At 37.8% G+C, this 24,445-nt stretch overlaps 1 protein-coding gene across 2 annotated transcripts in view; it reads right to left on the bottom strand.

Annotated features, from left to right (window-relative positions):
* Window positions 1-24,445, bottom strand: part of BRWD1 (bromodomain and WD repeat domain containing 1) — a 113,884-nt gene that overhangs the window by 75,323 nt on the left and 14,116 nt on the right. For both annotated transcript variants that reach the window (XM_082697629.1, XM_082697628.1), the window contains exons 5-15: window positions 17,590-17,740; window positions 15,447-15,545; window positions 14,919-15,079; window positions 13,500-13,721; window positions 9,169-9,269; window positions 7,823-7,893; window positions 5,946-6,046; window positions 5,128-5,168; window positions 4,178-4,276; window positions 1,369-1,519; window positions 978-1,112 (exon numbers count right to left, since the gene is read on the bottom strand). In XM_082697629.1, coding sequence (XP_082553755.1) covers window positions 978-1,112; window positions 1,369-1,519; window positions 4,178-4,276; window positions 5,128-5,168; window positions 5,946-6,046; window positions 7,823-7,893; window positions 9,169-9,269; window positions 13,500-13,721; window positions 14,919-15,079; window positions 15,447-15,545; window positions 17,590-17,740 — 1,332 coding nt within the window. The remainder of the gene's footprint in view (window positions 1-977; window positions 1,113-1,368; window positions 1,520-4,177; window positions 4,277-5,127; window positions 5,169-5,945; window positions 6,047-7,822; window positions 7,894-9,168; window positions 9,270-13,499; window positions 13,722-14,918; window positions 15,080-15,446; window positions 15,546-17,589; window positions 17,741-24,445) is intronic.

The following is a 24,445-nucleotide window of genomic DNA, read 5'->3' as shown; positions in this document are numbered from 1 at the left end:
CCCTGGGTGGTTCAGTCAGTTAAATGTCTGACTCTTGATTTCAGTTCAGATCATGATGTCAGGATCTTGAGAAACAGCCCCGTGTATAGCTCCGCGCTGGCTGTACAGCCCGCCTGGGATTCTCTCTCTCCCCCTTCACCTCTCCAACCCACTCACACACTCGCAAGTTCTCTCTCCAAACACAAAGTTATAAAAAATAATCACCACCAAAGAAGGTGTAACAGAATCAAATCATGATGTTCTGCAGACAAAACAGAGATATTCTGTAACATTATTTGTCTGCACTCATCAAAAAAGTTAAAAGGTGAGAAATAGGGGGAAAAAGGATTGCTGAAGATTAAAGAAACCTAGAAATATACAGCCACTTAACATAGCATAATCCTGAATTAAATACTGCTCCAAGGGCCAAATATAACTAAAAAGACATTACCAGAACTGACAAAATTTGAATATAAAGCTGATTATATAATGCTACTTTATCAACGTTAAATTTGCTGATTTTGTAACTAGCTTTGTGGTTATATATGAGAAATTCTAAAAATATGCACCAGGATCCTAATTTGGTTTTAGAATATTACATATGCAAAAAGAAAAAAGGCTGGAAAAACAAAATGATGTTTCTGATTCCCTAGATGACTTTACTGAATATTATGTTTTATTACCAAATATTTTAATAAATTTAGTGAGAATGTGTGTAATTACCATAATTTTACCAATTTACGCAAATTCAAACACATTCACACATATACAGGGGGCTAAATAAGTGACTTTTGAAAACTCCTTCCCTCATGTGACTCAGTTACACCCAGAATTTTATGAGCATATATAAATATGGCTGTCAGATATTTATTAGGCTTTCAGTATCCTGATTTCTAGGAATATAAACTGCCAAAACATGCAGATCGGTTTCTGGCTTAACTTCACAATCCAAATACTTGAAACCAACGTAAGCATACAGGAAGGTACACCTCACTTACCATATTAAAATAATGTTTCATCTTGGTGCCCTTTGTAATATCCCATATAAATATGCTGCCATCATGTCCTGCCGATAACATAATTCTGGAATCAAAGGGATGTGTCTCCAAAACAAATACTTCATCAGCATGTCCCTTTATTCAACAAAGTCATAAAAGTCATAAGAGTTAAGGAGGGTTAAGTTTAAAAAAATTAAAAAGCCATATTGTCACAGTGTACAAGGGCTTTCAAAATGTATTAATGACAGTGACTGAACATTAGCATACCTACAAATTTCTAATCATTTGATCAACCAGTGGATGAAACATGGCTAATACGTTAATTTTATAGTTTCAAAAATCAAATTATAGTTCAAAAAAAATCTTGATTTATTATATGAAAACCACCTACCAATAAATTATGAAGCAGTTGTCCTGTGTAAGAATTCCACACTTTAAGGACATGATCATTCACAGCTGTGACAACAATGCTATCATTCTGATTCCAAGCGATCATTGTTACTTTGGGTTTCATAAACCTTTCCTCTTCCAAAGATAAGTCCCTAAGAAAAACATAAGCAATTCAAATTCATTTGAAAAGTACAATCAACACAAAAATAACTGAAGTAATGCAGTTCATGTCCATACATGATTATGTATCTAATATACATCTGACTCATAACAGATTATCTCTAAACAGATTTTGGCAAATACTGGGAAGGGGAGGGGATAATTATAGAAGCAGTTTGGGGGATGCCTGGGTGGCTCAGATGGTTAAGCATCTGCCTTCAGCTCAGGTCATGATCCAAGGATCCTGGGATTGAGCCCCACATCAGGCTCCCTGGAGCCTACTTTTCCCTCTGCCTACCACTCCCCCTGCTTATATTCTCTCTGACAAAATAGATAAATAAAATCTTTAAAAACAACAGCAACAAAAACAGTTCAGGGATCTGGGATGCAGGGTGGCTCAGTTGGTTAAGCATCTACCTTTGGCTCAGGTCATAATCCCAGGGTCCTGGGATCCAGTCCCACATCAGGCTCCCTGCTCAGCACTTCAGGGGTGCCCGGGTAGTTCCGTTGGTTAAGCATGTGACTGTTGATTTCAGCTCAGGTCATGAGCTCGGAGCTCTGAGACTGAACCACGTATAAAACACTGGGCATGGAGTCTCCCTCCCGCTCTGTACCTCCCCCTGCTTATGTATGCTCTCTCTAATTTAATGAGTTTAATTAATTTAACTTATTATTTATTTGTTAATAAATAAATTTTTTTTAAAAAGTTTGGTTTGAATAAAGGCATGTATTAGGACATCACCACTGCTCATAAAAGCGAAGTTTTTTCTCTCTACCCCTTTTCTATTATTCCCTTCCCTTGACCCCAAGCCCTAACAGCAATAATTTTGTGCGTTCTCTCTCCAGGGAAGATGACAAGAAATTTTAGGAAGACAGAAAGAAGCTAATGCACCCTCACATCCCCCCGTGTCTAGAAAAGTAAACTGACACACAGAGAGTCAATCTTTTGAACTTTAAATAAAACTGTACTCATCTCTTCACACTCCTATACAGAGTGATACTATGGGGTCTCCTGGCAAGAATGGCCTTGGATACAAATGTCTACAATACTTTGCAGCTTTTATGAACATGAAGTGCAAAGTTTCTCTGTAAAATATAGTAGTCAGTAAAACACAGAGAAAAGGCAAAGCCCAACTGCTTTTGAAATCAGAGAATATATCCTAAGAGATTGTAACATAAAATAAACATATATTTTAATTAAAGAAAAAAGCTGTTAAGAATATAGAATAAGTGCCATGTAACACCTATCCATATAAGCATAATGGAAGCACTGGTCCGGTAAAAGTTTAACAGAAGAGGGGTGCCTGGGTGGCTCAGTCAGTTAAGAAGCTGCTTCACCTCAGGTCATGATACCAGGATCCTGGAATAGAGCCCCACATCGGGCTGCCTACTCGGCTAGAAGCCTGCTTCTCCCTCTCCCACTTCCCCGGCTTGTGTTCCCTCTCTGTCAAATAAATAAAATCTTAAAAAAAAAAAAAAGTTATAACAGAAGAGACAAAATGGGGAGTAAAGGCTAAGATGCCATGCTTCATTTTAAACTAAAAGGCATCACCTGTTAGTAACTTTGAAGAAATAGACGTTATTTTACTTCATCAAGTTGATCCCTCAAGATGAGAACACTAAAACAAATATACTCACTGATTTTTTTTTTTTTTAAGATTTTATTTATTAGCCAGAGAGAGGGAGAGAGCACACAAGCAGGGGAACCAGCAGGCAGAGGGAGAAGGCTCCCCACTAAGCAGGGATTTCCCCATGCGGGGCTCAATCCCAGGACCCCAAGGATCATGACCTGAGCTGAGGGCAGAGAGTCAACCTACCGGGCCACCCAGGTGTCCCCCCATGAGTTCTTATATACAGAAAACTCTACTTCACAAGACTGGAAAGATGTCGAACTTTAAATGAGAAAAGAATTATTTCCACCTCTGGAAGGAATTACAGGCAGAGCACTCCACAGCAGTAAGAAAACAGCAGTTTCCAACCTCGGTAAAAATGTTTGATTTAAGGTTTTTACACTAATATTCCTATTTTGCTTAATAAAATAATTGTTCACAGGTAAATGTGATTTCAAATTATCCTCTTAATAATGAATTAACCTTCATTATTTCAACCAGTCAAGGACTGACGACAGCATTCATTCTCACACTAAGATGCTTTTGAGTATCTAGATAGAGCATTTTTAAATAAGAGTAGAGTTGTGATTTGTGAACAAGGATTATCAGATTTCTAGTATATATTCTCTCTACCACATTCCCTACCACAGATCATTTCACAAAAATATGAGTATCCAATTTATTTTGATACCAAATAAAACTGTTTGAGTCACAGCAGAGGAGTTAATTTCCCCTACAATTATTAAAGGTAAAGCAAACATAAGGATTTTCGAAGAACTAAATGTGAAAAACTGGTAAGAACTTTGATATGGTGCTACCCTAGACCAGGCAGTGTCCTAGAAACATAAACATAAGGATAAATTCTTTGGGATATATGAGATTTACATATCAACATATCAGATATGTAGGAAGTAGCCACTCATTTAGATCACTGCTTTGTAATAGGAGGTGGTTCAAATCCCCTGACAAAGCTGTCAACCACCAGAGAGAAAGACCACATAACTATGATGCACCCGCTTCCTATAAACCATCTCCACTCACCCTGAGACTCGGGTTGCCATATCCAATAAAATGCTTCTCCACTCCAACTGCTCAAATCTCCAAATCCGTGCCGTTCCATCTCTGCTACCACTTAAGAACCTTAAAAAATTCAGAAAAAGATCTTATACTCACATACATGCCAAAAAGTACAGTCAAAATCACAAGCAAAAGGCATTCTCAATGTAGCCATCCTGACCGCAGGGAAACGTACAGGTATTAATTCAAAAGACAGGGATTTAGAGCAAATCTGATGAGGAAAAAAATCTGGTTTGCTCTAATTTGCCTGGCCCTCTGCAGTTAAAGCACTTTTCAAACTCAACCAACAGCCTGTCAAATAGACTTGAGTTTTGAGAAGACAATGTACAAGTAGTACATGGAGGGGAAAACAAACAGGAAGAATTAAAAGATGTGTGGGAAGATCAGTAAGAGCAAAATTCCATTGTAAGCATCTTCATTCTAAACTCAAATTCATCTTGTAACAAAGGATGAACTCGACAAAGGATAAACTCAAACAAATACATCTTTTAACAAAGGAAAGTGTTAAAAACTGCAATTTAGGAAAGGCACCTAAAAAAAACTGGAGACCAAGAGAGTATATAATTAAAGTGACAATTCTGTCACATGACACAACATGGTGGCTGCTAGAAGAGATTTTTTTTACTTAAAACAAGGAACTTCATTAGCTTTACACCTAATAGTTGAGCTCCTATTGGTCATAGGACTTGGTAGAAGCTACAATTGTAAAAACCTGTGCTTAACGTGTTCCCCCCACTGCAGACACTTTTCATTCAGTTAATACACTTACTACTATAGTGCCTGCAGTACATACAGCCATGTATCAGCTGTACTAGTATGAACCAGAGCGGATCGGCCTCAAAGCACATTCACACTGACGCGCTCACTCGCTCTCGCGCGCGCGCTCTCTCTCTCTCTCACACACACACACTTACCGATCACCATTGTTACAAAACTGGATACTATCAACTTTATCCTAAGGGGGGTGGGACGGGGCAGAAAACAAACACAAAGGTGATCACTCTTATTTGTAAATAAAACAACAACAAAAAAACCCACTCCATTTTTAGAACTGGAAGCACGGTTGAGAGTAAGAATGTGCACTTGTGCTGCTTAGCACCATCGTTCCTACATTTACACGCAAAAAACCTAATATATAACACGACTATAAAAAGAGAAGCTTTCCTTCTAAGTTTAAAACTGTATTTATGTGCTCGCTTCAGCAGCACATATACTAAAACTATTTACAAAGAACTACATTTGTTAAGAATTCACATGTAGAAAGTAATTAAAGCATAAAGTAGCTGAAAACAAGGCATTACTTTGATAATTATTTACATATTTAAAATTTTTTTTTCTTTTAAAGTCATTTGGAACTATTAATTTCATAGAACTTCCTATGGGAAAAAAGACAACCTGACTACCAAGCAGTATTCCAGAATCCTAAGAGTTAACTACCTTACTATACATTAACAGCATTCTGATTTCATGAGTGTGATTAAAATGAGTAAGTCCCCTGAAACTAAACCCACCCAAATAAATTGTCATAATCAAGATTTTCAACTTAAAGCTGAAATAACCACAAAATACTAGCACAGTCATATACTTAGTCGTCAATAATAACCTTCACCTTTATATATGCAATCCCTCCTGCATTTAAAATTAGAATAACAATTTTGTTAGCAATATTTGACTATGGACCAAGAGGAATATTAATGATTAGTTTATAGGATTTTATAACATGAATACTTACAGTGTGGCTTTCAAGTTCTGCGATTTTTTCAGGTGCTTCAAAACCCAAAAAATACATTCTGATTACATGATCAGTACTACCTGTGGCTAAAAACATACCACCTGAAATAAAAATGTTAAGGTTTAAAAATTCAGTGTGTAACAAATATCTGAACCAAAATTTCTATATCAAATTAAGCAAGATATTTTATTCCAAAATTACATTTATCTCAATAGATCCGTTTTCTAACACACTATATAAAGACCTTTTAAAATTAATATAATACAGAGTGATGTAATTTATAACAAAAAATATATATGCATTTGGTCTTCATTCCTGTTTCTGGCACAGAGTTCCTAAAACCCTTGGGATTTCCCAAGCAACAACATTGATGAAAGTATCTTGATATTCAAAACAAATCCATTTCACCCATACAGGAGTTTATGTTAATAAAGTGACCCTTGGGGCGCCTGGGTGGCTTAGTGGGTTAAAGCCGCTGCCTTTGGCTCAGGCCATGATCTCAGGGTCCTGGGATCGAGCCCCGCATCAGGCTCTCCCTTCAACAGGGAACCTGCTTCCTTCTCTCTCTCTGACTGCCTCTCTACTTGTGGTTTCTGTCAAATAAATAAATATAGTCTTATAAATAAATAAGTAAATAGGGAGAGCACCTAAGAATGGGGGTGCTGACTGCGAGAAGTACCAACCATGTTTAGAAGGTTGGAACTTCTGGTCCCACTTTTCTGACCTCTGAGGAGGGGGAGAAGAAGGGAGGTGAATCAATCACCAATGATTTAATCAACTGTTTCTATGTAACAGAACTCCATAAAAACCTAAAGGACAGTGTTCAGAAAGCTTCCAGGCTGGTGACCATGTGGAGATTTGGGAAGACCGACATGTCTAGAGAGTCCATACACTTTATCCTCTGCATCCCTTCCACATGGTTTTCACTCAGTTATATCCGTTTATAAAAGCTGGAAATCTGGTAAAACGTCTGAGTTCTGTGAGCGGTTCGAGCAAAATAATCAAACCGAAGGAGGGAGTCATGGAACCTCTGGTCTTTAGCCAGTCGGTCAGAAGCACAGCTGACAACTGGGTCTGACCAGGGTGGGGGGTGGGGGTCTTGGAGGACTGAACTCTTAACCTGTGGGATCACACACTGTTCTTTAGAGAAAGGGTCTCAGAACAGAGCTGAACTGTAGGACACCCAGCTGGTGCTGAAGAATTGCTGGATGGTGTTGGAAAAAAAAAAAAAAAAAAAAAGAACCAAATACATATACATCAGATGGAACTTTAATTAAAAGTGTACTTCAATCTGGAAATGTTCACTATCTCCCACTGCTTTATTAATTGTGGCAATGACCATATGTGCCGCTTAAGATGCTTGACAAAAGAGGCCCTGCTTTCTAAATAACTTCACGTACCTAAACTTAGCTTCAGAATACAAAATTCACTCATTCAAGTTTTTAGACTTTTATGTAAAGGGGAAAATCTCTGACTTCCCCTAAAAAGAAAGATTACCACACAAGCTCACTGTACAAGAAAAGAAAATGTATAATAACTTCACCCAAAATGAGTGGAAAACAAATTTAAACTATAAAAATCTGCAGTTCAGCCTATTCAAGAAAAGCAGAGTTTTGGTATTACCTCACACAGGGGGCTCATGTGGATACCTTAAGCCTCCTTTCACCGACTCTGATTACCAAGAGAAATCAGAGAATGGGACAATGAGGGGAGTGAAAGACAAGGGGAAAAGCTAATGAAATAAACATCTTGGATTAAACCTAATGAAATGGGCGTAAGTGATTTACCATCCATCTGACAAATACTCTTAGCAATAACACGATCATTCAATAAATACTAAATAAAATTAAGAAGAAAAATTACTGAAGTTATCTTACCAACACTAAAAGAAGAACAAAGCATCTGAACACCCGGTCTAGGCTTTTCCGTGAACTTCAGAGGACGTGGACTTTAAAAGAAGTTGTTTTAAAACTCATTAGTTCAACACATTAACAGGGTTTATAATGTCGGCTTTAATCTAGCGTGGTTAGAAGTCATCACCTTATTATACAGTAGCTCACAGGCATTTCTGCATACGCTGTTAGAGCTGGACGGAGTCCAAAGGCTCTGCCCCAAGCCGGTATACCCAAGAGCCTGACCCCACAGCAATGGCTTCACCCGCCAACCCCATCTTGTAACTGAGGAAGACTAAAACTCACACTGCAAGTGAACCCACTATGCAGGCTGTAGAGCAGGGTACACAGCCATGAGGAACAGCACTGCTCAACAGAAACAATGCAAGCCACACATGTAACTTTAAATTTTTATAGTAGCCATATTAAATGTAGAAAGATAAAATCAGTTTTATTTCATTTAACCTAATATATCCAAAATATCATATGAATATGAATAAAATATTAATGAGAACTTCAGATACTTTTCATTCTCTATCTTGGAAATCTTCCAGAATATACTAGATACATACTACACCTTAATTTGAACCCTTTTCATCAAAGATAATTTATCTGTATTTAGGTTTCCTAAAACTCACAGCTGAGAAACTAAATTCACATAGTCTATTTTAAATACACTTACAGGTTTTGTGGTTCCTGAGTCAAGTATCAGTTTTTAAGATCAAACTAATAATTAAATTCTTCAAATGCACCACCCACATCCAAGATGCTCGACAGTCCCATGTGGCTGGTGGCTACTGTCCGGGACAGGTCTACAACCTGTCTTCTGATTCTTAAGTAATCCTGCCTAAATTTCTGAGTATACAGCTCTAACATTTTTCAAAACACTTCACATACATACAATCTCACTTTTTTCTCCCCATGAGATGTGTCCACTAAGAATAGCTATGCTTCTTTCACACACCTAAACAGTGCATTGTAGGGGCGCCTGGGTGGCTCAGAGGTTAGGTACATCAACTCTTGATTTCAGCTCAGGTCATGATCTCAGCATCATGAGATCAAGTCCCACATGCGGGTCCGCACTCAGTGTGCAGTCCGCTTGAGATTCTCTCTCTCTCCCTCAGCCCCTCCCCCTGAACACACTCTCTAAAATAAATAAATCTTTGTAAATAAACAACACACTGTAAAAAGTCAATAGGCAGTAATGCTGTATATAATAGAAAAGTGAAAAGGCAACCACAATACAGAACTTCCTTTTATAATCAGACTTCATCTCATTAGACTAAATTAAACATTAAAGAAAGAGAAATCACACAATTACAGCCACTTACCTGAATTTCAGAGATTCTAAGTCCCACTGCCAGAAACAAACTGTTCCATCAGCACCAGTAGAGACCATGTATCTCTGGGAGCCTTTGGCCATAGGGCTAAACTAAAATGCAACAAGACGGACAATTCAGTTTCCTGAGCTTCTACTGAAGTCATAGTTCAATGGCTTTCCAAAGTTAACCTCAACTGACACACTTAAGTAAAACTTAAGAATTACAAAGTACAGGCAATAGCATAGTGAAAATAAAAGGGAAAAAAAAGGTCTAACTCTAATTTATAAATGTAATGTGATCTCAGTAAAAGACTACTTTCAAAACTAATAACCAAGAATAGCCAGAAAAGCTTTTAACAGAGAGAAAGTGAAGACCTGATCTTACCAATATGAAAGCATTATCACAAAGCCTCAGTAAGTAAAATTCAGGGGCATGGTAGGTACAGTGACAGAATGACCAATGGGAAAGCACACTCTGAAGTCCAAACTGGACCTTGACGTAAGAGCTAAGATGAAGGTGCCCTCTCAAATCGTTTGGGAAACAATGGATCACTGCATAAAATGATTTACCAACTGTGCAGCAATCTGGAAGCTGTTCTCTGGACTGTACACCAGGATAAATCCCAAGGAGATCAACAACTCAGATATTTAAAAAAGAGAACTATAAGTGTAGTCTAAAAAAAAACCACAAGAATTATACTGTAACTTCAGAATTGAGCTAGCATTTATGTTTAACAAAGTTCAACTGTATTACACAACAAGCTAGACAACGTAAGACCAATTTGGACCAGGAGATACCCAAGAGGGCTTAATGGACAAAGAGGAAAATACAAAGAAAACAAGAAAAACACACTAGGCAAAAGAATATGAACAGAAGTACCAGAGTGAGAAGGAATATGGTATGTGATAGCAACAGAAATATCTATGTGACTGGAGGAATGGGTTAAATGGGTAGAGAATCTGGACCGAATAAGATCAAGAAGTAACTGCAGTCCTCAAGTAAAACCCTAAAATGTGTCGGACAGCAGTCCATCACAGTTACGAAAAGGAAACATAAGAAAAACAACTAGGAATCAATCCAGTTAATCTAAGAAGCTTAACTGGAAGGAAGTACTCCCTTCCTTTGCCCAGAATGGGGAGGAAAGCCATGGAGAACGCCAGGTGCTGCGGACTCAGGAGGCACTCGAGACAAAGGAGGTCAGCAAACAAAGACCAGTGAAAAAGGAAGAGCTGCGAAGAAAGTTTTTAGGTTATTTATATAATTATTTACCATTACAGCATCGCAGAGAGATACAGTATATTATCTGATTTATTATTTTTCTCAGGATTATGCACTTGGTAAGGGAGGTAGATCTGCACCTAATAATTTTTCAAAGAAGCTTCTTCCAAGTTCCTGCTCTCACTACAGGAAATGAAGTACTTTTTAAATGCCAAAAGTGATTACTTATATCAAAGCAGATGTGTTCCAGAATATGGACTAAAACTGAGTTTTGGAGGATATCCCATTAAAAGTAGTAACCGAAGGTACTTACTTAATAATCAAGTATTTTTGTTAATTAAAATTCCACCATGAAATCTGTACATCTGCTAAAGTACTTGAAGAATTCTAAACCTGAATTTCTGTGGAAAAGTAACTATTTTAAGTGACCTATGTTTTAATTAAATCCAATTCTTAGATACACAAATGGTGTTGCTCTCTATTCTGCCCCTAGCTCAACACCATACTGTTTTCTCTGTAATACCTCTAAAGAATTTTTATACCGAATACGGAAAAAGTTAAGGTCTCTTTTTTTTTAATTTTTTTTTCAAGATTTTATTATTTTTTTTTTTTTGATAGAGAGAGATCACAAGTAGGCACAGAGACAGGCAGAGAGAGAAGGGGAAGCAGGCTCCCCACTGAGCAGAGAGCCCGATGGGGGGCTCGATCCCAGGACCCTGAGATCATGACCTGAGCCGAAGGCAGAGGCTTAAACCACTGAGCCACCCAGGCGCCCTGTAAGGTCTCTTTTGATGAGGGGTTTTTTGGGAGGGGGCAGGAGAAGGGCTCTATGTGTTTGTCTTCTTCTAAATGAACTTGATGGCATGCTGAACTCCATTCAAACAAAGCACCTGGGATTTCAAACATAAACACACTAACTTTATGCCAAGACTTGGAAAGATATGCTATCCTTACATCATTGAATCTTCTGATTTAGGAGTATACTAGACGTTTTAACTAATATAGATTATTCCCTCCCCCCTCCTCCGACCACAGACCCCAAGGCTCTATCATTATTTTTAAGACCTTTCTTCATATAGACTTTTCCCATTTCCTGATAAATGTGTTTGCAGCCATGTATCAGCCATGTTGTTGCTACTGTGAATTATGTTCTTACTCCATTATATCAGTTAATTAGTTATTGGTGGTTTATAGTGAAGTTTTGATTTTAGGACACAGGTCCTATATCCATCCAGTTTACTAAGATCTCAGCAATTCTAGTAAGTTTTAATAGAATTCACCAGTGAGTCCTCTGAGCTTGGAGTTTTCTTTTTAGATTTTTTTTTTCTTTTTTTAAGTGCCCAACAGGAATTTTTAACCTTTCAAGCCTGTCCTTTACTGTTTGTAAGTAGCACCACTCCTCAAATGCAGAATCACTGACAGCCAGCCATGTTCCATTAATTAACCTCAAAGCTACTCATCAGTGACCATAATATGGATTTTTGGATATTAAAAATTAAGAGTCTCACTTTTCCAAGATGGTTTAGGCAAGTTCTGCATAAAGGAAAAGAGTAAGAAGTATGATCTCTCATAGTCGCTGGTGGCCTCGTGATTCTGTTCAACAATCTCACATGGCTACTTCCAAAGTCAAAATAATTTTCTTGAAATCTATACATTTTGAGTAACTATTCAGCACAGAACATACACCTGGATGCATAATAAGTTCTACTTTTACAACTTGTTTAGTGGCAAAATAAGGACTTTTTAATGTATGCTGATCCTCTGTTTTGCTATTAAAGAATGAAGTATTCAAAGGTAGTTTAGCCCTATTAACAGCTAAATGCACAGGTTTCCTGTGTCTTTATTACATGTACATTCTAGACAAAGCTGTGGAAGGGCAATTTGTACAACATAAAACTCACCATTTTAGCTATTTTAAAATGTACAAGTCACAGAGCACCTGGGTGGCTCAGTCCGTTAAGCATCTGACTCGATTTTGGCTCAGGTCATAATCTCAGGATCCTGAGACCCAGCTCCAAGGTGGGCTCCACAGTGGGCTCCCCGCTTAGCATGGAGTTGCTTAAGATTCTCTCTCTCCCCTTCCCCCCCCACCCCTCCTTCCTTCTCATCCTCTTTCTCCTCCTGTCTAAACTAAACAAAAATAAATAAAACGTACAGTTCACAACAGCACGTAGTAGATTTTCTCATTGGCTGCTATACTGGCCTGGAAGTTTGTATCAAATAACACAATGTCAACTGTGGAACACACAGTGAAGATCTGAATAAATGTTCAAACTATGAAAACTTCTAGAGAATTTCTTGCCTTAAAATAAACAGGCACAGCAATAAACTTGCTTAAAGTTTCAAAATATAACACTATCTCAATTATGTTTGTCTTCATTCAAAAATATATGTTATCTTTATTCTTCAAGAAAACTGACCAGAAGAGTTGAGAAAAGTGTCTCTAGTCACAGAACTACACACATCTATTTAGAGACAACTAAACATACAGCCTGGGTACAGTGGAACCACTCCCACAGTTTTATCCAAAATCAAATCGGAGGCACCAGTGTACCTTACAAATCAGTATTTTCCTAACAAAACATTCATTTTCAAAAAACGGACTGAATAGCACCATTTTCAGTTCTGAATGAACTAATGGCTCGAAGACTAGGATTTGCTTTAGATACAACAGGAGATGAACAGAGCAAAAAAAGACTGGCTATGAGTTAATGGGCATCTAGGGGTTCATTATGCTATTCTACTTTGTGTATACATAAAATTATCCTCCACAATAAAGTGAAAAGATTTTTTAAATATACTTCAGCAAACTTAATCAACTTAGAAAAATCCACAGGTTTTAAAGTAGAAATATCATGAACCTATCCTGCTTCTAATAGACACTCCCCCAGCTCAACTATAAGCCCAATTAGGAAACAGTTAAGTTATCCATCAGGCCTTCATGTAAAGCCCTAAGTGCAATGGACAACATTACTTCACCTTTCCAAGATCCATGGAGGTATGATTAATTACATTTTCTCTTGATTAGTAAAGCAGACCACATAATTACTATTTCTCATCCCTAAGGAGGGAGTTTTAAAGGAAAAGATCATACACAAATGTGCACACTAAAGCTAGTTTACCTGTAAAGATGTGATTGACCCCGTGTGTCCTTGGAGCACAGCAACTGGGGCACAAGTTCTCAAGCACCACACTCTAATTATCTTATCACAGCTCCCTGCAGCAATCATTGTATTCTCATAGTTTACTGCCATATCTGAAATTTCTGCAGAATGACCTCTTAATGTGGATAACAGGCGGCCATTGTGTGTTGACCAAATCTTCACCAAACAATCATCTGAACCCTGAGAAGAAATACACCCAAAGACAAATATTAAAACAGCAAATCTTTTCTAGCATTTTTTTTCATGTTTACAGCAGCTTTATTCACAAATGCTAATACTCAGAAGTAACCAAGATGTTCTAGCATTTTTAAAAATAACATTTCCAGGTCACTCAAATTAAGTATAACTCTTCTCTTTCCAACTGTATGATACTCTGTAAATTATGACTCGTACAGTCAGAACACTTACGGAGCAATAGGATTTTTTTTTTCTTCAAATCAAGTAACATCTAAATAAAGATACTATGGAAAAAAAAAGATACTATGAAGTTTTCATTTCTGTGGATCAGACCACATTACAAATACTAATTTCCCAAAATCCCCCACCAATTAATGAGTTCAACTAAAAATTCATTGCTCACCTATTTCAATTAACAATGGTTAAATGTCACTTTAGCTCACATCAAGCTAAATAATTTGATACGCATCAGGACAGACCTACAGTTCACAAGCTAAGTGAGTGGCAACCTCAAAAACAACTAAAAAATAATGGGATTAGCATCCTCATTTTAAATAACCGAACAACACCGTCTCAAACTCATAGCCACCAACCAGCATCCACCTAACTCAGAAAATTTTTTAGTATTTACTCTGAATCTCACAACTGAAAAAGGGAACTTAAACTTCTGACCCATTGTAATCGTCCCTAAAAATATTAAAATGTTAGATTATAAATTTTTACATATAGTTTCACAATAATAATAAAATAATCTTTCACTGTTCAAGTAATCAATTCCCTGGATCAATGAGTAAGCAATATGAATATGAATCGCCTGCAGAGATCTGGATTTTTATGGAAGCTTTTCCGGTCTGTTTTGGTTACTGAACATACTAGAAATTACCCTCAGCAGTAGGTCTAGAATGGGCTGGAAGTGAAATACCAGGCATGCGTATTTTTAAGATCCTTGATGATCATGCCCATGAACCACTCTCTAAGTCAATGTCTCACAAACACTACACAAGGCCTGGCTATCTGCATCTGAATCACTTGGGATACTTAATAAAAATGCAAATTCATGGGCCCCACACTAGATCAATGGAGTCAAAATCCCTGAGAATGGGAACCACAGAATCTACATATTTTATAAGATCTCCTACATGATTCTAATGTACACAATGCTCTAGATGATACCAAATTGAGTTTAAAACGTTAACTCACGGTAAAGATTCTATGTCCTGTCCTGTCAAATGCTACACAGTAAACAGCAGACAGATGTCCGAGAATCCTTCTGTGCATTTTTATATGTTGATACATAGTTCCTGGAAATGCTGTGCTAAAAGTGGAACACCCTGTGAGTTGTTTTCCTCGATGTATCTCCACTAGGAAATAAAAACAATGAAAATGGTTAAGGACAGAGCCAATATGTAAAAAATGAAGAAAAACTCCAAAACAATTTCTAGAGGGTCACAGAATCTACGTTCATGATATGCTAAGGACACAAGTTTCTCCCCAACTCTGTTCTACTATAACCACCATTATGAGCCTCTCGTTACCGTAAGATTATCTCTCATTAATTTTTATTACATTTAGTAATAACTTTAAAAAATATTAAGTCTGAAAATTGGTACTTATTACTACTGAAACAAAACTACCAGTATTTCCCTTTAAATTTTAATATAGCCATTACAAAGTTAGGCAAGAAATTAAAAACATGGTTTCGGGCATCTGCCAAGCACACTCACTCACCAAGACTGGGTGGGGAACCATAATTCACTGGCATTTCTGGAGGTCTTCCTCTGTGAAGAGCAGCAAAGGCAGAGCCCTTCCAAACTGTGTGCCTGCAGTCTTTAAAACGAATTTTAGATACACATAAAATCTTGAAAGTTAACCCCAAGAAAGATTTTATAGAATACTTACGTATATTGTAACAAACTGTTTATTCAAAGTTTTACCAACTAATAAACTTTAACAGAAAAGCCCTAGAGGTTTATTAGACTACTTCTGAAGGGGAAAAAAAAAAATAAGACATCTCAGATACAACAACAGCTAACATGAGTATAGCACTTTACAATGTACAAAGTGCTTTCCACGTACATCATCTCATTGAATCCTCACAACAACCCTGTGAGGTAGGTGTGATCGCCAATGCACAAGTGAGGTAACTGAGGCTCAAAGGTTCTGGGACCTTTCAAGAGACCCACTGCCAATGACCAAGTCCAGACGGACCATAAAACCAAATCTTTTGACTCCCAAGTCCTAGTCAATGCCGAGTAAGTTTTTATTTATCAATGCAGAATTACACCACACGATATGAATGGTAAGAGATCTTAGTCACAACGGATCCAGCTTTCCCAAAATGGAAATTTTTGTAAGAAAAATTTTATTTGACTTATAGGAAAATCCTTAAAATGTTAATGGAGTTTTAAAATTAATTTTCGCCAATATTACCATGACTTTAATCTCCTTAGGAAATATTGACAAAATTAAATGGCTTTCCTCTTGTTTTAGGATCATGGATAAGCCTTTACCCAAGAGCACATACACAGGATCTGTGAGTGTGAACACTAATTCTCGAGTTCCGTCCCTCTTTGAACTATCAACAAATACACTAAGAAGAAACATCTGCCCCCTCTAGAGGAGACAGCAGCGGAACACAGGTTATGCTGTGCCAGGAATTAGCTTCTTCACAAATGAAAGAGGAAGGGAAGGAAGGCATCATATAAACCTCTACTGAGCCTCGGGTGCCCCAACCTAACACGCATGTTACTTTTTACATGAACGGATTCATTACCACTATCATGACCGAAGAGCAGTTACAAGGCATCCTCTCTTGACACCAGTACAAAACAGAGAAATATGGGCCCCTACCCTAGAGCAGCTGGCTCAAGTCTCTTCTAAGGTCTGCCAGTTCTAAAGCAGTGCTCATCACAAAACGACACGGAGCTTGACACAAGTAAAGAAAACAGAGGAAAACAGGCCACTCAGGCAACTACTACATAACAACCTAAAATAGAATAATTACAAGGTGAATAGGGACACAGAGAAGGGAGAGGAAGAACAGTTTCCTGACCCAAGCCACAGTGTGGCAGGGCCACAGAGCACTAAGAAGTAACTAAAGCTGACAAACCAGTCTGGCATGGAACCAAGAAGGAGGGTTGTTCTTTCTCAGTCAAGCTTTATATGCTGCTGGCGCACCTAGGAGGCAGCACCGTATCAGCAATGGATCTTAAAGAAAATCACGGGTATACTCAGGATCAGAAGAGCCAACATTCTTGCCCATTAGCAGTTAAGCCACGTCATATACATAGATCGTATCACATACATATACTTAATCTAAGTGATTTATACCAAGCTAACAGAAAAAGAACAGCAATTCCAAACATTTTGCTACCACATAACTTTGCAAAAAAATTAAAATCGATGAAAAAGAACCATGCAATTGTACATTTTTGGTGCTTGTTTCAAACTGCTACCAATTTAGAAAATCACTTCCCCTTATTACAAAGGGCTTTCAGAATCTAAATACCAAATAAAATACTTCTAGCATTTAAAGAGTTTATTAGACACATACAATTACATTCAATGAAGTTATAAGTGAGCTACAAAATGGAAAATTAAGAACTCACATCGATAAAACCTCAAACACATCTCAGAATAAATTCAAGCTTTTTCACTTAACATCTAAACCTTAATCATTTTTTTTAAATGCAGAAGGACCCATTAAACACTTATGTAGTAAAATTCAATGTCTATGCTAAATGCAGAGAATTTTATAGTCCACAGCATGGTTTATAGTTACATATCGCCTTTCTTCCACAACGCTTACATTACTTCACAATTATAATTATTATTAAGCTACAAAGCAGAACACTTCTTCAAATTAAGGTACCTTTTGCTGTACGTAGCAAAGACTGCCTTCCTGCACCAAGTAAAGAAGTGACTCTTGAAATACTGGGTGGAATTTCTTTATCCAACATGGGACCAATGCGTTGGCAGATTTGCAACAGATGATCAGGAGCCACATGCTTATTGGACAAGACCTAAGTTGGAGAACAAGTTGTAAAAACATTATTTACAATATTATTCAATAAATATTAAACCTTTAGGGATAAGTCTGACAAAACATGAGAAAAACATGTACAATGAAAACTACAAATCATTGATGAAAGAAATTACAGAAAATCCAATGAACAGCCAGCTGAGACACCTGGGTGGTAGTCACTGGGCATCTGCCTTTGGCTCATGTCATGATCCTGGGGTTGTGGAATTGAGCCCCACATCAGGCTCTCTGCTCAGGAGGAAGCCTCCCCACTACTGCCCTTGTGTTTCCTCTCTGTCTCTCTGTCAAATACATAAATAAAATCTTCAAAAATAAATAAACATGGGGGCACCTGGGTGGCTCAGTGGGTTAAGCCTCTGCATTCGGCTCAGGTCATGATCCCAGGGTCCTGGGATGGAGCCGCCATCAGGCTGCAGGGAGCCCGCTTCCCCCTCTCTCTTTGCTTGCCTCTCTGCATACTTGTGATCTCTCTGTCAAATAAATCAATAAAACTTCTTAAAATAAATAAATAAACATCAAACTGATCTATAGGTTGAAAGCCATCCCAATCAAAATCCAAGCAGGCTTTTTTGCAGAAATTGACAATTTTACTCCAAAATTCATATTCAAATGCAAGTGGCCTACAAAAGCCAAAGCAGTTTTTTTAAAAAACAAAATTGATGTATGAAAATAATACCAACGTACAGGAATCATTACGTAAGGACAACTGATTTTTAACAAAAGCACAAAAAACAAAAGATAATCTTTTTAACAAACAGCTAGAACAACTGGATATCCATTTGCCAAAAAAAAAATTTTTAAACTAGCTTCGATCCATACCTCACACCATAAACAAAAATTATCTCAAGGCAGATCACATATCTAAATGCACAATCTAAAACTGCAAAACTTATCACAGAAATCACTAGAGAAATCTTTTAAGACCTGGTGTTAGACGAAGATCTCTGAAGACAACAAAAATACAATCCACACAACAACCAACAAACAGACTTCATCAAAACTAACAGCTTCTGGTTTTTTTAAAGGCACTGTTCAAAACATGAAAAGAGAACCCACAGACTGAAAGAAAGTGTCAACAAAGCTTATCTCTGCTAAATTACTTGTATCTAGAATATAAAAAACTCTCAAAACTCAATTATTTAAAAAAACTTAATTTTTAAAAACAGGCAAAGATTTGAACAGACATGTCTCTCTCTCTCTCATACACACACATACACACACACACACAGGAATACTACTCAGCCATCAAAAATAACTAAATCTTGCCATTTGCACTGACATGGATAGAACTATAGGGTGTTATGCCAAGTGAAGTAAGTCAGAGAAAGACAAATATGTAAAATTTAAGAAACAAAACCGATGAACATAGGGGAAGAGAAGGAAAAATAAAATTAAGACCAAAACAGAGAGAGAGGCAAACCAGAAGAGATGCTAAACTCTAGGAAATAAACAGGGTTGCTGGAGGGGGAGTGGGTGGGTGGAGCATGTAACTGGGTGATGAGCATTAAGGAGGGCATGTGACGGAATGAGCACTGGATGTTGTATGCAGTTGATGAATCACTGAACTCTACCTCTGAAACTAATGATACACTACAGATTAATTATACTGAATTTAAATTTTAAGAAATTTTTAAATGAACCATTAATAACACACAAGGAGATGAAATCTCAAAATAATTACGCTGAAAGACCCAGAAAAAAAGCACACCCTCTACGATTTTATTTAACATAAAACTCTAGAAAGTGCACATTAATATATCATGACAGAAAGCAGATCTCCCTGGGAACGGGGGGAAAAGAAAAGCAGGAGAGATTACAGAGGGGAAGAAGACATTCTGGGGTGTGACAGAAATGTTCACTATCTTCATTGTGATGGGTTCATCAGCATTAACACACATGCAAATTCATCAACATGAACCTTTATAAATATGCATGCAGTTTATTTCAGGTCATATATATTTCAAAAAATTAAAAACACAGAGGTACTGTGTAAGTTCAACTTCTAAAGATGCCTAATGTTACCTGATTTGAATTTTAATGCTGTGTTAAGGTTTCTCAATCATGAGATGAGGTCTCTCAATGGTGACATTACCAACATTTGAGGAAAGACAAAAATCATCACTGCACAGGACTGTCTGTACAGGCAAGGCACACTGCACCACGGCTCCCTTCCATCACTGCCAACAGTATTCTCCATGCCGCTCTGACACCAACAGTGCCCCACACACTTTTTCAAACTCCCTGAGAAACCCTGCTCCAGAGAAAATGTGAAACAAACTTCAAGATCTCACTTTTGATTCTTAAACATTAATTCAAATATAAAATAAGCCTGGATTCAATATAATGTTGTTGTGGGGTACCCGGGTGGTTCAGTCAGTTGAATGTCCGACTCTTGATTTCAGCTCAGTTCATGATTTTTTTTTTTTTTTAGCAGAACAGTATTCATTATTTTTGCACCACACCCAGTGCTCCATACAATCGTGCTCTCCCTAATACCCACCACCTGGTAGCCCGACCTCCCACCCTCAGTTCATGATCTTAGGGTTGTGAGATCGAGCCCCACATCGGACTCTATGCTCAACATGGAGTCGGCTTGAGATTCTCTCCCCCTCTCTCTGACCCTCCCACTTCCTCCACTCTTTTTCTCTCAAGTAAATAGAATATTTAAAATTTTTGTTTGTAAGCCCTTGTGACAGAAGAGGCTAAATAAAAGATCTTCAACTTTTCAACCTGACTTTTGTTTCCTACACTGACAGATTATCCCACAGCAAAACTCCAAAAGGCCTATCAAAGCTCAGATAGACATCAAAGTGTTCCTTAATACTAATTAGCACTCTGTGCTTCAAAGTATCGCATGTGAAAGCCCAAAAACTTGTAGATAATGAGCTCATCACAGGAGGGAAGAGACAGGAGGAACTAGAAGGCAATTACAACAGGGCCAAGAATATTACAGATCTAAGAATTTGTCAGTGAGGCAATCTGAAAACAAAACCCCCACTGAAGTAACTTGCACTGATCCACCTAAATAACCTATCTAAAAAGCTTAAAAAAGACAAAAGGACTTTGGGCAATGGCAACATAGCTTCAGTAAGGCAGAAAATCACTCTAATAGTTGTAAGATTTCTACTATCCAGGTGGGATAGATAAGATATACTTGGCTTCAAGTTTTGGGGTTACACAACCAAGCCTGTGTCCTGAGTGGAGATAAGACAAGCTATGAGAGACAAGGCTAAAAACAAATTCTCTAACAGAAAAGGTACGGACAGAAAATTTTAAACAGAGTGCTTCCAAGTGCTAGACATGGTCTTATTTTATCTCTTAAATGATCGAGAAGGGGAACTTTCTAGATTATACTCGCTGCCTGAATTGAAGCAGCAATAAAACAGTTCATTAAAGTAATAGGAGCCTTCGACATAGGCATGTGTACTTAGACCAAGTCCGGGTGTTGTAGGAACATGGATCTCATGCAACAGCTGTAATCCCATAAAGAAAATTAGACTCGTTGCATTTCTGAGGATTCCAGCATAATCATCAAAGATTGAGGGGGAGGAGGTTTGTTAACCTATTTTTGTATAAAACAAGCTATTTCTGGAAAGTATGGTGGTTCTAGTCCTAATACAAACAACAAAAATGAACAGAGAAGGGTCCTGAGTATGAGCCTCACACCGGGCATAGAGACTGCTTAAAGAGAAAAGCTCAAAACACAAAAACAAGGGGCACCTGGGCATCTCAGTCAGTTAAGCATTAACTGACTCCTGACTTCTGCTCAGGTCAGGATCTCAGCCTGGTGAGATCCAGCCCCACGCTGGGTTCCACACTCAGCATGAAGTCTGCTTTAGATTTTTTTTCCCTCTCCCTCTTCCCCGCCCCCTGCTTGTGTGCACATGCACTCTCACTCTCAAATTATGTTTTTAAAAAAGAAAATGGTTCTTGATTATTATTAAAACTTAGTATCATAATGACCAACGATAAATAATGTTCCATCAGTGTTTTCAAATCCTCCACAGGCTGGTAATAGTCTCTACCAGCGACTTCAATGAGTAAGACAGTTTTACAACGTTCTCAGAATTAAGTTCCTTCCAACATCAAGTATTTCTTGTAGCCACAGTCAGTATCATCTTATTTTTGTAGCCAGTCAGTCTCAAAGAGTTCGTAAGCCATAATCCTAGGACCACTGTGTTATTGTCACTGGCACCAAATCAAACTGTGAGCACGAGTCTCTTCAAGCCCAGGGCAGCAGCTGTAACGTGGAAGCAGAGTCTAGATAACAGGTCAAATTGGAAAGCTATGGGAGAGAGTAGCTTTTTCTGTTAAGTTTGGGATACCATAATCAGGTCTAGAATGAATGGTTAGTATATTTAATATGTACATAATCTAACCTTTAGCTTTCCCTCCATTAAACTACATCTAGAAACCTTACAAGGAAAAATGTGAACTACCACATCACATCACAACTCCTATATAACGGCACACAGTACCACAATTAAACAAGATGTGACAACAAAGTCTTTGATACAGAATAAAAAAATGGATGCCTTCCATAAGTAATTCTCCTCAGCCTCTGATGCCACAGAAGTTCTTGGCCTCTTTTCTAAGCTTTATCAAGAAATACAAGTTTAGTCAATGGCAAGATAAATATTGCTAAAGATGTAAGAGGGGAAAAGAACTTAACCCTTAGTTTATACAAAAGGACATAGGCAGAGAAATGGTCTAGTGTTGGCACAAAGATCCTTCACTCAAAAGCACTGCTTTTGGGGCGCCTGGGTGGCTCAGTGGGTTGAGCCACTGCCTTCGGCTCAGGTCATGATCTCAGGGTCCTGGGATCGAGGCCCGCATCGGGCTCTCTGCTCATCAGGGAGCCTGCTTCCCTCTCTCTCTCTCTCTCTGCCTGCCTCTCCGTCTACTTGTGATTTCTGTCAAATAAATAAATAAAATCTTTAAAAAAAAAAAAAAAGCACTGCTTTTAATTCAGGAAAGACACCTAGTTTTAGCTTCCTGGAGACCAGCTTTGCTCACCCTATAGCCACTGTCTCCCCCACTTGGAAAGGATGCTCTTTTGTAACCAGGAGGCCATGTGAGGTATTCCTGCCCAAAGAAATGGAGAAGAAACTTTCTGGGGCAAGGGAATGTTCCTGAAAAAGTCTCCTCCCTAAAAAAACCCTTCCCTCCCAGCATTTCTAGGATAGCAACCCCTGCCCCAGAAAGTCTCTTCTCCTAATAAAAGAACCCTTTCCTCCCATCATTTCTAGGATATGACAGCAACCGTAAAAGTTTGAGGAGAAAAAAACCAAAACATCAATGTGCCCAATCAAAAAGATAGAGACTAAGGCCTTAATGACACCATTAAATCTTTGTATCAATTCTCCTACAGACTTATAAGATCTCTTTATAACTTTATTATTTAGGCCACTGCTTCCAAGCAAGGAAAGCATCCCATAAGCCTTCTATCATGTGCTACGCAATCACAACAATCCTAGCAGTGCTGCCCACCAACCTGAAAATCTGAGGATAAGCCATCCACCAGCCATCCCATAAGGTGAGGCTTGGAAATAGCTTGGAAAATGCTATTCATGTTTCAGCCAATACTAAACGAGGACATAAAGCCTTAGTTAGTATTTCTGTGTAACCCATTAATATCATTTTCCTTTTCCCTTACTTAGCAAAACAGTGAGCCCTATTTCTAGCCTATAAAAGCTTTTCCAAATTACAAATTATTCATAAGAAGAGTATCTAAGATTTCCGATATTCCTGATAGGGAGTTCTGACTGATCATCACAATAGCAAGGAAGATCATCAGAAAGGAATAAAATTACAAAAGGCAAACTAATCAGGGGCTTTATCCATAAATCAGCTGACTTCTGAAAAGACACCACTAAACTTTAGATTATTCTGTTGTAACATATGAAAATAATTAAATTTTCTAAGCAAAACCTAATTAAAATGAACCTGTGTGAAGACTAATCAAAGTCTGGGTTCTACACGGAACTTAATGAAGAGACAAATATGCCCTAAAAAGTCAACCCTCTTTTTTTCTTATTTCACAAGATGTATTAAAGCAGAAGAGGCATGACATTTCAAAATATAGGAGTTTTAAACACGCTACGGACTACAGAAAATACGAACTAGTGATGTGCCAGTCAAGTAATAACTTCAGCCACATGAACAAAGATCATAGTTTTCAGTATTAGTATCTTCTAGCCAGACTTAGTTTATCACTTCATCAAGAAGTCTGCCATATTCCAAAAGACCAACAGAAATAAAACCTATTCATCTTAGCTATGTCTTGAAACCAAATTCATGAAACTCAACACAAAACGAGCTTACAGAGTCAAATAAAAGCCCTGCACCTAATGAGATTCCAGGTTTGGCTACAGAATCCTGCAGTGTAGGAAACAATTCTTAATACAGTTAAGGGCTCTATTCAGAATAGAAGTATTAGTCCCCAAACGAGTAACAAGCCAGAAAGGATCCAGAGCTGCACAACTACTGGTTCAACTCATAGTTCAGAACCAATTCCTTCCTAACTGGCTGAAAGCAGAACACTGTGTATTTAAGGATCATCTTCTTTTTGAGCTAAAATCCTGAGCAAAAGGAATTTGATAAACCATTTTAATAAGAAATGTATCATAAATCTGATCACTAACATAGTATACAATGTTACAAGAATGGAGAAGAAAGTCTAGAA

Source organism: Mustela nivalis (genome assembly GCF_964662115.1).
Source record: "Mustela nivalis genome assembly, chromosome: 1".
NCBI classification, from domain to species: domain Eukaryota; kingdom Metazoa; phylum Chordata; class Mammalia; order Carnivora; family Mustelidae; genus Mustela; species Mustela nivalis.
Note: the sequence above shows the minus strand (reverse complement) of the source record. Positions and strands in the feature narration are given on the sequence as shown.